At 39.9% G+C, this 18,117-nt stretch overlaps 1 protein-coding gene across 5 annotated transcripts in view; it reads right to left on the reverse strand.

Moving 5' to 3' along the window:
• The window catches only part of SYNDIG1 (synapse differentiation inducing 1), a 196,213-nt gene that overhangs the window by 27,079 nt on the left and 151,017 nt on the right, over positions 1-18,117 (reverse strand). The window contains exon 4 of one of the 5 annotated variants that reach the window (XM_079123904.1): positions 14,132-14,158. The exons of the other annotated variants lie outside the window; for them this stretch is intronic. Within the exon in view, the coding sequence (XP_078980030.1) occupies positions 14,147-14,158 (12 nt within the window). The 3' untranslated portion in view covers positions 14,132-14,146. Of the gene's footprint in view, positions 1-14,131; positions 14,159-18,117 lie in introns of those variants that run through there. 5 annotated transcript variants of the gene reach the window in all.

Consider the following 18,117-nt stretch of genomic DNA (forward strand, 5'->3'; position numbering starts at 1 on the left):
AATCTCATGGAAATATTCAAACTCCTCTCCAGCAGCTATTTTTAAAAATACATGAACAGATGGTAAATGTTTGGGGAGATGCCTGTGCCAATTACCTTGATCTGATCATTATAAACCCTGTACGTGTATAGAAATGTCACACTGTACACCATAATATGTATAATTACTATGTTTCAATGAAGAATAAAAAGTATATTCAAAAAGAAAATTTACAACTAGAAGTACTTCTTAATCAATGGACATGGGCCATTAACAGGGTCAAGTGGGAAAAAAAAATTAATGGAAAGGACCCAGGCTGCATTCCTGAGATCTTCTGCATATTTGCACTTGTGTTATAATTAAATTATGTGCTAAATCCAAGCAGCAAGGGATTCCACATGACTGAAAATGCTTACAATGAACTGATTTCCATACTCCTTACTACTCTCCCTCTTCTCCCACCCATCCCCAATAGACTCCACTCAGTAGCACATTTGGAAAATGAACTATTCCAGTCTAATCTGAGGACCACTAAGTACAGCATTAGAGATTACACCAGAGGGACATGCTTAGCTGAATGGTAATAACCACAATTTTTGAAAATCCTGATTGATGTAAGTATAAACACGTTAAACTTTTATTGAAATGTTATATCCCGGGTCTCAGAAATCATCAACATGCAAGTTGGCTATTAAAAAATCTTCGGGTAATAATAGAGTGTAGAAACAGCCTGAGAAATTTTTTTCTGTTACAACTCTTTAAAGAAGCATGGCAAATAAGACTGGTTTCACAGGAGATGGTTCTGCAGATTATTTACCAAGAAAAGTGTTATAGGAAAGAAGACTCATTGAACCTTTTCCTGCTTTCTTTCCTTTTTTTTTTTTTCAATAAACAATGGGTTCGTAGTATCCAGGTGAGACTCCTTAATGCACAGGCAACTGGACAGATCTTTTATCTTGAAGGTATACTCCCAAGATCTTTCACAATATACTTCTAGAAACTGATAATGTTCTTTCTTATCTGAAATGTAAAAATCCCACTTTTCTATGGTAAAACTTTTGGTAAATTTATTAAGACTGAGGAATTTTGGATTGAGGTTGACAGTCCCTGTGGTATTTGGCTTGTGGTGGTGTTTCTAGATTAGCCAATGAGGCCATCATGTCTGCAGGTATGGGACACAGTGGCAGACGAGGCCCTTCCATGTCTCTCAGTGGCCCTCAGATATATCTGCACCTATTACAGCCCTCACACCCATTCATGGCTATTTCAGCTCCAGACCAACTGCTGTTTGATCTCTCTATCATTCCAACTGAGCTGTGGATGGATAGCAGGTCATGGTTTCCAATCATGGGCCCAGAACTGCTGGGAAATTCTATGAGCCTGTTTTCTAATTTCCCTGTTTCTATTGAAGCTACCTATGCCACACTTCTTCATTGATTTACATGGTTTTCCTTGTATAAAACAGAGATTCATCAGAGAAATATTTCCTTCTCAACATGGCTCTAGGTAAAATGAACACCCTGTGGATGATGAGAGGGATTCATGATCCTCAGTTGAAAACCTCCTCCCTCATTTTATATGAGTAGCCACGCTAGCTCATCTTCCAGACCTGAACCATTGCTGGATCTTGATTGAGCATTCCATAGAGAGTTCCCTTTCATTCTCCAGCATGTATCTTATCATCTGTTTGTCTGATATTGACTTCATTCCTGGTTGCTTCAGAATCATTTCCCTTCTAGATGAGAAATTCTAATACCCAGAGGACCCTATGGGAGAGCAATGGCAGAGAGGTGGAAACCACAGCATGGACAGCCCAGGGTGATAACAGAATTGCCAGTGGACCAAGGTAAGACTGGTCCTGAAGGATGATGCATAAGTGATTCCAGAACCTAAGATATCCAGAGCAGGGGTGGTGCTGCAGTCATGTAAGAAATAAATATTCCTCCATCTGGAGTGGAGAGGCTCAGGCCTGTTGACCCTGCTCACCTGCCTGGTACACTATTCTGACCTAAAGAATTTGAAGGATTCTTTAGATCAAGTTTAGATAAACTCTTCAACTGTTTCTGTTTTCCTGGGTTGTTTCCAGTGTGAAGCTATGACGAATAAAACTGTTATGCATAATCTTTTACAGTTTTTTTTTTTGTGAACACATGGATTTGTTTCTCTTGGGCAAATATCTAGGTGTGAAAGAGGAAGATATATAAAGTTTATAAGAAAACATCGGGCCAGGATTAATCCCATGTTTATAATTCTAGCAACTTGAAGGCTGAGGCAGGAGTATCAAATGTGAGACCAGCCTCAGCTACTTAGTGTAGATGCTATCTCAAAATAAAATAAAATAAAATAAAATAAAATGGAGATGTAGCTTAGTGGTCCACTGGGTTCAAGCCACAGTACCACAAAACAAAACAAATCAGAAAACATCAGACAATTTTTCACTGTGGCTATTGTGTTTTATGTTCCTACTAGTAGCAGGTGGTAGTCCCATCTGGCCCAAATATGGTGCTGCTGACTTTTTTTTTGAGATGGAATCTCTCCGTTGCCCTGGCTGGCCTCAGAGTCCTGGGCTCAAGTGATCATTCCTCCTCAGCTTCCCAAGGAGCTTGTACTCCAGTTGTGTGTCAACGTGCCCAGTTTGGCATTTTTAATATTAAACACCCCAGTGGGTGAGCAGTGGCATCTTCTGTGGTTTGCATCTGCACTCCCCTGAAAAAAGAAAAAGAGCATTGCCTTACGTGCTCCTTGATGCTTCCTGTGTCTTCCTTTGTGAATGAACTATTCAGACCTTCGCCTTTTTTATTGAGTTGCTAGCATTCTTTATGGTCATCACCCCCAGGATCCTCTCCCATTTTATAGAGGAAACACCTCCCACGTAATCACATGCTGGTCCAAGCCTGTTTGGATGTGGAACCTAGCTATTGACTCCAAGCAGTTGTGCATGTACTCAAAGTAGAATGTCCTGAGTGCCACCACTGTCTGGCATGGAGCTGCAGAGTCACTGCCACTATCCTGTGTTTCCAAGAAGTTCCATGTCTATCTTGGCTGCTAACACTATCTCAGCTCCAGGAGGCTGCCTGTACTCCTCACTCTCATCCATCCTCCCTAGCTGGGGTGCTTTAAAATATTTTTGCGAAGCCTGCATTATATTTGTTTCTCTTTGCTGGCAGTGTGCCGTGGTTAGCTTTGTAAATCACTTTTGGTTCTGATGCCTCAGTGCTTTATAAATATGTGGAAGGGCCCCAGATTATGTGAGTTCCTACATCACGCATGACACAAACAGCAATGAGTTTCCCTTCTTTGGCTTATTTATATGGCGTTGACACAGCAAAGCTGTTGAATGCTGAGAGAACATGAGTGAATGTCAATGCATTTCTTGGAGGTTCTCATTTTTATTCCTTTGTTCTTCCCTTCCACCCTCCTTTCCTCTTCTTCCTGTCTTTCTCTTTGACATATTTTCATTTTAATGCCCTCATGTCAAAGCGTAGATTTAAATTCTCCTGCCCAAGAACTTCCTTTTCTGTTCCAGGACATTGAACAGGGGTTTTGACAAAGAGATACAGGAGGTAGCATTGCAGGATTCAGGAGGGACACACACCTCACTCGGAGTACTTTTTGGCATTTGCAGGGAGCAAATGTGTACATGTGTTTATGTGTGTGTATAGTTGGCCCCTGCACCCACCCTTGGTGAGGCTCACGCCTTGCAGACTGGAGCCACTTTTTCTTGCATGTGCAGGTTCCATGTGTAGCACCTCAGCTAAACATCTACCACTGCCCCACCAACACTGCTCTCATTCCACCTCAGATGGAGCCATCTGCATGGAGTTTAACATGGACAGATGCAGAGTAGCTTGGGGGGTACAGCTTTGTTTGCTCCCCTGGGTCCTGCTCTGAGCCGCATAATTTTATTTGGAATCTAAATCCCTCAGCAGTTCTCTGAGCAGTTGCAGAGTCTCCTTTATCAACTATCTTTCTAAAGAGAATGACATCTCTTTGGTGTGTGCACTTGTTCTATTTCAGGCAGGAAATCTGGCCTCTCGGGCATCTAGGCTAGCCACCACAGTCTGCTACTGGCACTGTGGATGTGAGTGGAAGAGGAAGAGCTGACACAGTAGCAGTGTTTCTAAGATGCATATGGCCTTGGGCCAGTCACTGATGTCACCAGGCTTGGTTTTTCCATCCATATAATGGGCATGGAGTTCCCAACTAAGGGGCTCTTGCAAGCTGACTGTGCATGAGTAAGCTCCAGGCACATCATTCCTGAGGCACAGGCATGAGCTGCCTTTCTCACCAGGACCACCAAGCCCTCCAGATCATCACCTTCCTGCCATCCATGATATAGATCTTAGAAATCACGTGGGAGCTTTGGAGAGTGGACAAACCTGGACTTGACCTCCTCCTGCCCAAGCTCTGAGGCATGGAGTTGGAAAGCAGAGGTTGATTCTCATTGCCTGTCCCTGGAGGGTCAAGGGAAGGTGGGGTAATTGAGATTCAAGCTCATTCAGCAGAATGAAGAGGGTGGAGTAGTGAGTGTGTGCTCCATGAGGATGGCTTACTGGGTTATAGTCCTGTCCCCAACTGTTCACTGGCTCTGCTGCCACCTGCACCTGTTCCCACTGACTCTCATATCTGAAAATTTCTGCTGTCTAAACCTGTGATCTTTTGTCATCCACATCTGAACCCCTCTGCCATCCACACCTGTGCCTTGCTGCCACTAAAACCTAGGTCTTTCTGCCACTCACATATGTGTGTGTCCTTCTGCCACTTAAACTTGTGCCCTGCTGCCACCCATCCCTATATTTTCATGAAGAGGGGAGCAGAAAATATAAAAGCACTGAAGTCTCAAGCTCCAGCATATCATCCAGGAGGAATAATGCATGTCATTATGCATTTATAGGGTCTTTTCTGAAATGGAAATTCTACTGAGGTCTTTGCAGTCCATGCCTCTCCTTCCTCTGGTAAATAATGACCCTCTTCACTTGGAAACCTCTTTTTTCTCTGCTATAAAGCCATGAATCCTTGACTGAGACAACCCCCAATAATGTCTGTCACCCACACCAACATGTGAACACATGAGGGAGGAACAAGCAATGTAGTTGGAAGGAAGGGAGAGCACAGAATTGCATAATGTCAGGGTTGCAGAACTGACTTTCTTCCAAACATCCGAATTCACAGTGTCTCCCCTGGTGATCCTTTCAGAAGAGGGACAGCTTAATGCTGTTCAGCTCTGGCAATGCCAGAAAAGTTGACATGCTTTCTAGCAGTCCTAATTCTTCCATTTCTTCACAGGAAATTGTTACCTGAGGAGGTGGGGGCTGAGCATGCTAATGTACTCCAGACAGTGAGTTGTGTTGCCCACCCACAAGTGTCGCCTTTCCTCCCTTGGTTTCCTCATTCTTAGAGGGGTACCATTCTACTCACATCTAAATGCCATAAGTACCACTGATCAGAAGTGATTTAACATCCACACTGTGCACCAATGACATGAATAAAAGGTTTAAAGATTCCGCCACAGCTGTAAGGTTTCCTGTTCCTTTTTTAATGGCCACACTGCTGTCCAGAGCTGATGTTCTCTGCCAAGCAACTGTGAACCCTTGATTCTATGGTGACACTTATATAATGTCAAAACTTCTGCTTCTAGCACAGTGCTAGGAAATGCTGAAAAGTTTCCCCTTCTTTTAGAGTTCCTTCACTCCTGTTCTCAATGTGACAATGAGTCTGTGTCCTCAAACACGTCTTGAAAGTGTTCCCTTTAAGCTTGGTGGCAGAGTGTTGTGTTGTGTTGAGAATTGATTGATTGCTAAAAGTGGGGCTTAAATCAGTATTATCCCAGGAATGAGGGAAGGCTTCATGTGTTATAGCTATTGAAGGATACACTAAGAGAAAATATTAGGTGTAGGTGAAACACCCTTTTGCACAAAGGACATCACTCTGTGGGGACCACAGCATGATCAATTTGTGCATGGGAATCAGGTAGAGAGTTCTAAAACTGAGTACCCAGGTCCCACCCAGACATGTGCTGCTCAAAAAATTGCTTCCATCGTCCTTAAAGTTTCCCAGATGATTGCATGGGCAGACAAGATTGAGAACTGTTGTTTTGCAGGTCTGAGGCAATTGAGGTTGTCCTTTGTTTCTTGAGTTTTCAAGGAATTGGGCAATTTTATCTCAGTTATTTTACTTAAAGGGATAGAGTCATTCACCACATTATCTTATTCATTGTTTTCCTCCCCATTGGATCAGGGGTGGAACCCAGGGGTGAAACTCTACCACTGAGCTATGTCCTTAGCCCTTTTTATTTTGAGATAGGGTCTTGCTAAACTGCAGACTGATCTCAAACTTGCCATCTTCCTGCCTGAGCCTCCCTGGCAGCTGGAATTACAGGTGTGAGCTCCCATACATGCACCTCTTATTCTTTTAATATCCGAGTGATCAGTAGTGACCACCCCTCTTTCATTCCTAATACTGATAATTTGTGCTGTCTCTTTATCTTAGAGTTAGACTGGCCAGAGGTTAATTAATTGTATTGATTTTTTTTTTCAAATTTTATTGGTTTTTCTTTTTAAACGTTTTCAAAGGACTGACATTTTGGGTTTGATATTTTATTCTTTCCCTGTTTTCAATGTAATTTCTTTTTTAACTTTAGTTATTTCTTTCATTTTGTTTATATTGTTTGGTTCTTATTTCTCTAGTTTGATAAGGTGGAAGCTTTAGCTATGGATTTTAAATCATTTTTTCTTTTCTAAAGTATGCATTTGTTGCTATGAATTTCCCTCAAAGCACTGTTTTAAATATATCCCCCAAATTTTGCTAAGTTTTATTTTTATTTTCATTTTCAGAAAATATATTTTAAATCCCCAAGATTTATTCTCTAGCCCATGGGTTACTGAGAATTTGTGTGTGTGTGTGTGTGTGTGTGTGTGTGTGTGTGTGTGGTGGGGATTGAACCCAATGGCACTTTACCACTGAACTACATTCCCATCTCCTTTTATATTTTATTTTGAGACAGAGTTGCTAAGTTGCTTGAAACCTTGCTAAGTTTATGAGGCTGGCCTGTAACTTGTGATCCTCTTGCTTCAGCCTCCTGAGTCACTGGGACAGAGTGTATTTTAAGGTTTTATAAGAATGGAGGAAGGAGGGACTGTATAGAGGGAAAAGAGGGGTGGGAGGAGTGGTGGGGAGGAAAAAAATAACTGAATGAATCAAACACCATTACCCTATGTAAATGTATGATTATGCAAATGGTATGCTGTTACTCCATGTACAAACAGAAACAACATGTATCCCATTTGTTTACAATAAAAATAAATTAAAAAAAAAGGGATGGGGATGTGACTCAGTGGTTAAGCACCTCTGAGTTCAATCCCTGGTACCCCACCCACCGCCCCTCCAAAAAACAAAGATAGTAGCAGTGATATTTTATGAACAAATATTGTTTTTGTTTTCTTAGTTATGCTTTTCTTTCTTTCCTACAAAAAATGTGTTTCTTTTATAATGGGGGGAATCCATAAATGTAATTTTTAAAATATTCAAACCATAGGTCTGGGGGATGGTTCAATGGCAGAGCACTTGCCTAGCATGTATTAGGTCCTGGGTTCAATCCCCAATATCACAAAATAAAATAAAATAAATAAAAAATAAAATAAAATAATCCAAACCATGTTCCAGTTCCGGGGGGGTTTTATTTTTTTGCTGTGTTGGGGATGGAACCCAGGGACTTATGCATGAACCCCACCACTGAGCTGCATCCCTAGTCCCTTAGAGAAGTTCATTTTTAAGTTATAAATATTGAAGAAGTTCCCAGGTATCTTTCGATTATTGTTTTTTATTTAGATTTCTTTGGGGCCTAAGTACTCTATATTTTTCCATCCTTTTTAATCTTTTAAGGATTATTTTGTGACTCATATTATCTCCATTGGTGACTGTTTCTCTGCACTTCAGAAAATTGTTCATTCTGTTGTCATTGGATGGAATGTTCTTTTAATGTCAATCAGATCAAATTTCTGATAGTGCTGTTCAGGTTGTCTGAATCTCCTGATTTTTCTGTCTGCCTGACCTAAAAATTATAGACTGAGGGATGTAGAAATCTCCATTTATATTTGTATCTACTTCTCCTTTTAGTTATATTCAATCTATCAGGTTTTGCCTCCTATTTTGACTCTCTGTGGATAGGTGCCTATAGGTGCCTATATGTTTAGTACTATGACATCTTCTTGGAGAACAGACACTTTTATCATTATTCAATGAACCTTTTTGTCCCTAATAATCTTCCTTGGTTTGATGTCAGATTTGTCTAAAATTTACATAGGTATTCCAGCTTTACTTAGATTTATGTCAACATAGCACATCTTTTCCCATTCCTTTACTTTTAACCTGTGTATTTATCTTTAAATAGATTTTAGTAAGCAACATTTGGTTAGTTGGGTCTTGTTTTTATCCAGGTTGATAATTTCTGTCCTTTTAACTACTGTGTTTAGAATACTCACATTTAAGTGATTGCTAATATAGTCAGACTAATAGTGACCATATTTGTATATGTGTTGCATTTGTTATGTTTCTTTCCCTTCACTTTTAGCCTTCTTTGGTTATACTTGTGCATTTTATGATTCCACTTTATCTCCTCCATCGGCTTATTCTATTTCCTCTAAAAATATATAGTTTAGTGGTTTCCTCAGGTGTTATAGTATACATTTACTAACCTAAATCTACGTTCAAATAACATCATACTGCTTCCTGTATCTTGAAGATTCCTTACAATAGAATATTCTCTTCTCATCCCTCAGGACATGTTGTCACTTTTCACCTTTACAAATGCCATAATCGTCCAGTGTGCTCCCACTTTTATTGCCTTAAACAATGATACCTTAGATAAATCAAGAATAAAAGATAACATTTCACTTGTATCTTCTCTTCCTTTATTTTACCTATATCATTTTCTTTCTGCCTGAAAAATTTCTTTAATATTTCTTACAGACTGAGGTCTGCTAGCAATGAATTCCCTCAGGTGTTTTTCTGAAAAACTTTTTCCTTGAGTTTGGAAGGAAATTTTTCCTGGATATATAATTCTAGGTAGGCAGGGTGTTTTTGATTATTTGTGTATTTCTTCAACTCTTTAAAGCCTGCACTCAACCGCAAGTCTCTGACTCTAACCCTTTTGAAGACATTTGTTTTCAAGATTTTATCTTTGTTTTCAAATTCTTCTGCTATGTATGATGTATCTAGGTTTTTGTGGCTGCTTTTTTTTTTTTAATTCTTCTTGATGTTCTCTCATCTCAGAATGATGGTTTGGTGTCTATCACTAATTGAAAAATGTTCATGTTCAGCCATGATTTCTTCAAAGATTTCTTATTTAGGCATTCAAATTACATGTTATACCACATCATGCTGTACCATAGTTCTTGGACTTTCTGTTCTGGTTTGTTTGTTATGTCTTTGTATTTTATTTTTTGGTTACTTCCTTTAACCTGTCTTCAAGTTCATTGATTCCTTAGCTGTATTAAGTCTCTCTATGAGATCAACAAAAACATTAACATTGTTCATTTCTGGGAAGACTTAGGTTTGCTGGCAATGAACTTTCTCAATTGTTTTTTTTTTTTTTTATTTTTTATTCATTTATTTATTTTTTGCCATGCTGGAGATTGAACCCAGGGCCTTGTGCATGTAAGACAGACATTCTACCAACGGAGCTAGATCCCCAGTTCCTGGTTTTGTTTTTTTTATTTTTTTATTTATAGCATTTCTTTTTAACAATTTTCATCTCCCTGCTAACATTACCATGTTTTTGTACATTGTCTACCTTTTCCACTAGAGCTTTAATATTGATCAGTTGTTTTAAACTCCCTATTTTATAATTCTGACATCTGAGTCATAATTGAGTTTTGTTCTGCTGATTTCTTTGACTCTTCCATCTTTTCTTGACTTTTGGTATGTTTTGCATCATTTTGTTGAAAGACAGACATCTGAAATGGGACAGATGGTATTGAGATAGTGTGAGAATTTATGTTAATTTGGACTATATTTGGTGTTTATTTGAGGTAGTTAGGTTCCAGAGGCTTCTAATTTCCCTGATGTCCTCGCATTGCCTCCCCTCTTGACTTGGGATCTCTCAGAATTTAAGCTCTCCTAGTTCAAATCTATGATTTTTATAGTGGAGATTTATTTTCCTGATGGTAGAGCATGGGGGAAGAGAAGGAGGTTCTTGGATCTTCTTTGGGGTTCGCAGTGGCATTGGGGTAACTCCAGAAAGATGTATGATTGCAAAAATCTTTCTGTTTCCTGTCCAGAGTGGAGTTTTACCCAACAAAAGTATAATGAAAATCACTTTTCTTCAGATATGAATAGAGAGGAAGGAATGAGATACCAACAGATGCATTAACAAAGAATCTTAGGATCAAATTTCAAAAAGTTATCAAAAATATGAATAAGCAGGATACAAACTTAGAAATACAAGTATCTCAGCAAATCTGAGATTACAGTTTGTAAATGGTCACTTACTGAGAGGGTATGACAAATAGATGTTAACCAGGTGCTAAACCAGTCAGTTTAATCCTTCAAAGTGCAATGCACTTAGGATGCAATAAATTATGTCCTTGCATGGCAAAAGTAAATATGATAAGCTTTCCCAGCACTTTGCTTTTAGAATAATAAATTGGATGCACGTTGAAGATTAGCAAATGCTTCAGGGTAGCTTTCTCTTGTTGAAATTGTTTCTATCCTTTTCCAACATAGCATCGGTCTGTAGACATTTGAAGGAATAAGTTACCTTAGCTTATTTTGAAAATCACTTAACATATTTAGTGCTATAATTTAGCCTTACCAACAAAATGCCTACTTTGCTGATTGAAGATTCACAAGTTTCTCTGCCCTTCCATCCTCATCAGAGAATATGTTTATCATCATTGCTTGACAGATATGAGTTTATGAGTAAAAATGTCTCTTTTTTATTGTAATAATTCCATGAACTCATAAAGTAGAAGGCATTTTATGTCTCAGAAGCTTTGTTAATGTAAGATAGGATATCTTTCTGAATAAAATATTTAGGAAAGAAAGTTATTCCATCATTATTCATTTTCCTATCAACTCACTAATGCAAAATGTTGTAGGCATAATTTTCTTTCAGCCATGGAAATGTCACTGCAGAGGATTATATATGCCCAAAAGGCTGCTGCAGTATTTCTCACGTCTCATACTCTATAGGCATTTCCATGTCTCTGTTGTATCCCATGAATGCCTGGACCAGAAGAATATGGCAGGAGTGATGTTACATGGCTTTGGAGGCTGGACCATAACAAACTCTATGCTCCTCCTTGATAACTTGAGACTTTCACTCTTTGGACCTAGCTGCTGTGTTGTGAGAAAAATCATATTAGCCCTGTGGAGAAACCATGTGGAAAGGTTTTCCTGTGGATTTTCTGTTTAAAGTCCTAGCCAACAGTCAGCATGAGTTTTTAAATATGAAAGTAAAGACACCCCCAGTGTTTCTAGCTTTCAGCTGTCAAGTCACCTCCAGCCTTGGGTCTCCACAGCTGAGGTCCCAGACATCATGGAGCAGAGACAAACCATCACCATGGACTCCCCTGAACTTCCACCACATAGAAATCATATGAACCTACTGAAAAGATTGTTTGATGCACAATGGAAGTTTACTCAGTCAGAAAGAATGAAATTATGGCATTTGCTGGTAAACGGACAGAAGTGGAGAATATGATGCTAAGTGAAATAAGCCAGGTTCAGAAAGTCAAGGATCAAATGTTTTCTCTCATATGTGGAAGATAGACTGAAGTAAGGGAAAAGGTGGGGGAAGTCCCTTGAAAATGGAAGGGAGATAATTGGAGCAGAGGAAGAAGATTGAGGGGGAGGAAGGAGGAACAGGAGAATGATGAAATGACATTGACCAAATTATGCTAGGTACATATTTGAATATACCACAGTGAATTTAGGCTTTATGTATCTCTATAAAGCACAATTATTAAAAAGCTATAAATAAATAGAAGGAAAACTAGACAAATAGAGGAAGGAGAACAGGCGAAGGAAGGAAGGGGGAAAGGGGAAATACTAGGGACTGAAATGGAGCAAATTATATTCCATGAATTTATAATCATGCCCAAATGAGCCCCAATATTATGTTTAACTGTAATGCACTCATAAAAACATTTTTTAAAGTTTGTTTTATGGGCATGGGAAGGTTGGTTTTGCAGCAACAATTGGATCAGAGTCCTAAGTTAAATTTTGAGGTTTATCAGAGAACTGGGAGCAGGTGTTGCATGAGAATAATTTCCCTAAAAAACCAAAAAGAATTACATTGATTATGACTGAAATTTTGCAAGGGAGGATACAAGGTCCTTCTGATATAGAATTCACCGTCTCCTGTGGAGTTTTAATTCTCTCTGGAGGCCAGGGTTTTGAGCTTCTTATTAGTTGGTGAACTTTTGGGTTCATGTGTAAAAGCTCAGGGCCTCAGTGTCCTTATATGCAAAATGTAACACTGCACCTTGCCTCATACAGGCTATGAACCCAGAAGATTTAGTTTCACTTCTTCTCTTCCTTGATATAACTTAACTGGAAGATATTAACTCCGAATTTACAAAAGAATGTTAATTTGAGTCATATCACCTGGGGTCTGGCATACAGCATGGCCCCTTTATCTAGGAAATGATCTCCCTTTTATTGGTGGAGTTTTGTAGTCTAATAAGATAATGAAATTACTGCAGTTAGTAGGGGCTTCACTATTGTCTTGGTTTATTTTCTGTTGCAATATCAAAATACATGAGACCAAGTAATTAATAAAGAATAGAAGTTTATTTGTTTCATGATTTGGGAGACTGGGAAGTCCAAGGGCATGATGCCAGCATCTGCTAGGCATCTAGTGAAGGTCCTGTTGCTGAAGCATAACATGGTGGGGGGCATCACTTGGTGAGATAGCAAGTAGATAGCTTGGGTCTCTCTTCCTTTTCTTATACAGCTGCTAATGCATTATGAGGGCTCCACCCTCATGTCCTTATCTAAGCCTAGTTCCTTCCCAAGGCCTCACTTCTAAATACCATGAATTGGTGACTTTGTGGATTAAACTTTCAATGCACAAACTTCTGGAGGGCAGAGTCCAGCAATAGCAACTATCACTTACTGACAACATTGCACTTCTCTGAATTTTGAATAGTAAAAATAAATGCACTGTCAGGGTAGGGTTCTTAAATTGTGTGTGTTGGTGTGTGTGGACATGCAAATGCATGCTCTTGCCACATAAGTACCTTCCCCAATAAGAGTCACTGAAGTGCAAGAATTCGTGGTGACAGATGGCAGGGAAAGCAGTAGAGGGGTTCTCTTCTTAAAAGAGAAGGGATTTGACTATGTGAGTGAGAGTTGGGCACAAGACAGAGGACTGGGTTGCCCACTCTACCAAGCAGGTGCAGTAAAGAAACATGGCCCAGTCCATGTCGGATCTTTCTTTCCTACCCTGATTAAAAGATCCCTGGGACCTACAAGGTCAAATTCAACTGAAACTGAGTCAGACTTCCAGTCTCAATACAGACTAACATCTATGAACCCAAAACCACATCCTCCCTCTCATCCCCTCGGCAGTTCTTGATTTCAGGAGGCTTCTCACTAAAGCACTGGTCCCTCCACGTGGGTGTGGGAGTAGACTGCATCTCCCAGTTACTCCCCAAACTTCAATCTCCTCATCAAAGAATCTGAGAAGAATCAAAGTATCTTTTGCAGAGGCCACAACTGGAGAAAAATAAATATACTTCAATACCTCTGTATTAGTTGATAATTTCTGTTGTTGTTGTTTTGCTCCAATTAAAGAATTTCTTCCTGAAAGATGCCTTAGTCACTTGGTTATAGGAGTTTGAAATCTAAATCACACACACACATGGAAAAAATAACTGAAGAGGAGAAGGAGTAAGAGAAAAAATAAGAGACTCTTCCAGAAAGAAGAAAAGGTCACTGCGGCTATTTTCAGTGTGTAAAATATTCCATTAGCTTTATTATGCAGAGGACATTAGCATTACGCACGGCGGGAAGGAACATTTTAATACAGAACATCTTTTTCTAGCTTCAAAAGATGAGAGTAAAATATAAAGGTAATGAAACTGCTGTTGGGATGATGTCCTTTTCTCCTCAGGGGCTTTGTGCATTAGCAGAGTAACAGGCCAGAAGAAAGATAGTTTGTGAGTCAGAGATGACCCTAGAAGAAGTGGGAGAGAGACAGGATGAGCCCCATGGTGCTTGGCACCCTTGGGATCTTAAAGGCTTTAGGACAAGACCTAGTGCCCTGATTCCCAGAGATGCTGCAGGCCCACCCTAATCTGGGGCATCACACAGGCCCAACCTTCCTGGGGAAATCCCTTAATATCACCCTTCCTGGGTATCACTTAGGAAGAATGTTTCTTCATCTGGGACTGGTGTTTTTTTTTTTTTTTTTAGGAAAGAGGCAGTTGCTACAGAGCCGAATCCTTATGAACACCAAGCATTACACTCATTACACTCATTAAATATTCCATCACAAAGATGTGGGTGCTGCTGCACTGCCAAAGCACTCAAATGTGACTTCGAGGAATACAACACAGGTTTATTCATGACTTTTCATGGATTCAAAACAGCTGTTTTCCCCTTGGGTTCCCCCAGTTAACTAAGACAGGAGGACGAAAGCCCAGAAAGGCAGGGTGCTAGCCTGAGAGCCCCGCCTCACCTTCAGCAGGCGGAGGACATGCATGACCTTTGTCTCAGACCGTGGGCAAAGAGGTCATTCCAGGCTCCACAAAGGTGAACACAACAGAGGGTTCCATCTTTGCTCTATTTCAAGCAAAGATGGTGACAAGAAGTGGTGGGAAGAAGGGACATGAGCTCTGAATGCAAATGGAGGGTTACAAATCAGCGAATGGGGTTGGGAGATGAGAGAGAGCAAGAATGGAGAGACAAGAAGGAGCAAAAGGTCCTGGTGGGATAACTGGCAGGACTAGGAGCCCATTCTGGTGATGGTGCACTGGGATGAAGTCTTCATATGGGGTGTGGACCTTGTGGTACAGGGGAGCACAGGAAGGCTACAGCAGGTCTGAGTTGCTGTCCACCTCTTTTCTGCCCATCTCCACACTGACTGGACTTTACGTGTATGTTATCTAAAGCCAATGTCAGCAGCCCTGGGAGTGAAACATCTGCCTTGACTCAGGAGAGGTCGACAAAGCTCAAGGGGATCTAAGCAGACATGAGGCAAGGAGCATCAACACTGAAGGAGAACAGTTATCTCCAGAAGCCACCTTCTCCCCTCTCAGTGACATGACTTGTGGTTTTCCTGCATTTTTCCTGTTCTCTAATGTGTCCTGTTCTCTGTGGCGTCCCCAAACATGGCATGGTCCTACACATAGTAGGAGCTCAGTTAAAATTTTGGAAATGCATACTTTGCAGGGGTAAAGCAAACAGAGAAATGGTGGAGTGAGTTTCTCCCCTACAAACTTTATCTTTACTGCTTTCAGGTCTGGGGGCTGTGAGTTCAGCACCACCTGGGTTCCTGCCTTGCGAGGTGATCTTTTCAAATTCACATTACAGTGAGGTTTCCTCACATCTCCTCCTCAAAGCTGCTGCTGGTCTCTGCAAATCAGCTCCAACACTTCTCCTTCTGCTGAACCCAGATTTGTGGGCTCTAGGGGCACTGAGCATTCAGAGGGCAGGCTCCTAGCTGTACAGAGGGGAAGATAGGAAGGTGGAGCTGCACATTTGCATCATAACCTCAGCCTTGACCAGAATGGAAGCATTGGTTTCTTTTGAGTTAAAATGCCCAAAGGCTAAGGAGTTGAACCCCAAAAGATCCTAGGTGGAAATTAAAAGAGACGTGGGTGAGTGAGAAAGAGATATCGATGGGATGTACAAGCACATCACAATGCCAACAGGAGTCCTCTCTTTTGTAGAGCCCTGGATCCTGTCTCAGAATAGTGTTATTATTTTATTTATTCACTTGTTTGTAGGTACTTAAGTATTTTTTGGTTTGTTTTTTGGTGGTGCTGGGGATCAAATCTAAGGACTTGTTCATGCTAAGTATGTGCTCTATCATGAGTTATATTCTCAGTCCAGAGTAGTGTTTTTATAATTTATTTTTTAAGTTATTTTTAGTTATACATAATATTAAGGTTCATTTTGACATAATTGTAAAAACATGAAATATAATTTGCTCTAATTCAGTCCCCAGTACTTCCCTTTTCCCCTCTCTGATTCCCTATCCTTGCTTCCATCCCCCTATTCTACTGATTTTTCTTCTACTTACTTAGTTTTTTCTTTTAATTAGTGCCTTGTGGATATACATAAAGATGAGATTCACTGTGGTATATTCATATATATACACAGGAAAGTTAGGTCAGATTCATGCCACGGTTCTTCCCTCCTCCCATCCCTTCTCCTTCCCCCTCAATCCTTTACTCCATTGATCTTCCATTATGATGGAATTTCCCCCTTTTTCTTTTTTCCCCTGCATATCATACAAGAGAAAACATTCAACCTTTGACTTTCTGGGTCTCTGTTATTTGGCTTAGCATGACCGTCTCAGGTTCTATTCATTTACTGGCAAAAGCCAAAATTTCACAGAATAACATCTTTATTTTTATTTATTTATTTAAATTTTTATTTTTTACAGCCTGCATTTTAGGTGCCAAATGAAACATAATGGTTTAAAATAGGAACCAAGTGTATTGAAATAGAGCTTTAAAAATATTAAAACTCATAACTAAGATATATTAATAGGTGAATTACTTTATTATGGCACTAAATAGCATTTGGGCTGTGTTTTCATAGTACTGATGAATGTAAACATACCTTCAACATCTGCCACATTGTGTGAAGACATCTGAAGTCTGTAATGGTGACAAAATCACAACATAGTCTGTGATTTGTGGCCTACAATCACAATTGGAGGAAAGGCTAACTTTCAATTAGAGGTTGATGAAAATAATGATGCAATTCATTTCCTATTCAACCTTATGGATGTTCTTAATGACTGAAAGGGACACTTTATGGGTCCAAGGACCTTTCTCTAGAGAAGGAAGGAGTTGGGAGGAGGAACCTCATATTCTCTGAGCTGAGGAAGGATGTTTAGGACTCTGGGGAAGGAGGTGAAGGAGAGAGACAGTGTTGACTCTGCTGAGAACCCATTTCAGGGTCAGCAGCATGGGGTAAACTGAGGACCCGAGCTTCCTCTGCAAATGTTCTTATGAGATAGGCTGTCTGGACAGAACTTGGACTTGGATCTGGACAGAGAAGGAAGACAGTTCAGACCAAAGTCTATAGGGAGGACAGAGTGGGTGTAACAAGAGATCCTCATACTCCCACAAAGTCCCATTGTCCCCATAGAGGGGTCAGGCTTAGAGAGAAGTGGTCTTCCTATCAGCCAGAATGCTGGAAGAACAGTAGAAATAGCAGAGAGGAATGGGGAGAAGGCCGAATCTGTGGTTTGAAGACCTGTGATGGATCCATATCCCACCCATCCCTGACTTTGGGATTTCAGGTGGCACCTCTGACTCCAAGAAATCTCCTTCTGCAACACTGGAGGAGTGTTGCTCCTGGGCTCATTTCAGATGGGTTTTAGGGTAGCAGAGGCTTTGAAAGTGTACCACACAGGACCCGCAGGCTAAGGCCAATGGAGAAAAGCTGTGTGGACACGGGTTCAAACTTTAGCAAGGAAATTGTCTAACTTACTTCAGGTCTTTAATAATTTTAATAAACACATGTAAATCAGTTATTAATTTCAACTCTTGTCATTTATTAAAGTAGTCCACTTAAAGAACTTGAAATATAAACTAGATAATTGAAAAGTGATACAAGTGCTTGCAAGCAAACATAAAATATTTGGCAATTCAGATTTCTTAGAACTTTTCCCAACACCTGGTTCAAACTACTAGGTATTATTTAACTCAGTTCATTTCATTTCTTAAATTGCCAATTACATTAATTCATACATATTAAATATATTCTGAGCATTTAAATAGATAAAGCAAGAATTATCAGTGATGAGTATTTTAATCATATTTATATTCTGATAAGTTCTCAAAAGTCCACGAGTTGAGAGTTCACTCATTTCTCTCATGTGACTCCTTGTTTTCTTCTCTTTTTCCTGATTACATTGTACTAGTCACAGTTTCAAATATCTAACTGAACATACTG

The sequence above is a fragment of the Sciurus vulgaris genome, assembly GCF_902686455.1.
Source record: "Sciurus vulgaris genome assembly, chromosome: 2".
In the NCBI taxonomy this organism is placed as follows: Eukaryota; Metazoa; Chordata; class Mammalia; order Rodentia; family Sciuridae; genus Sciurus; species Sciurus vulgaris.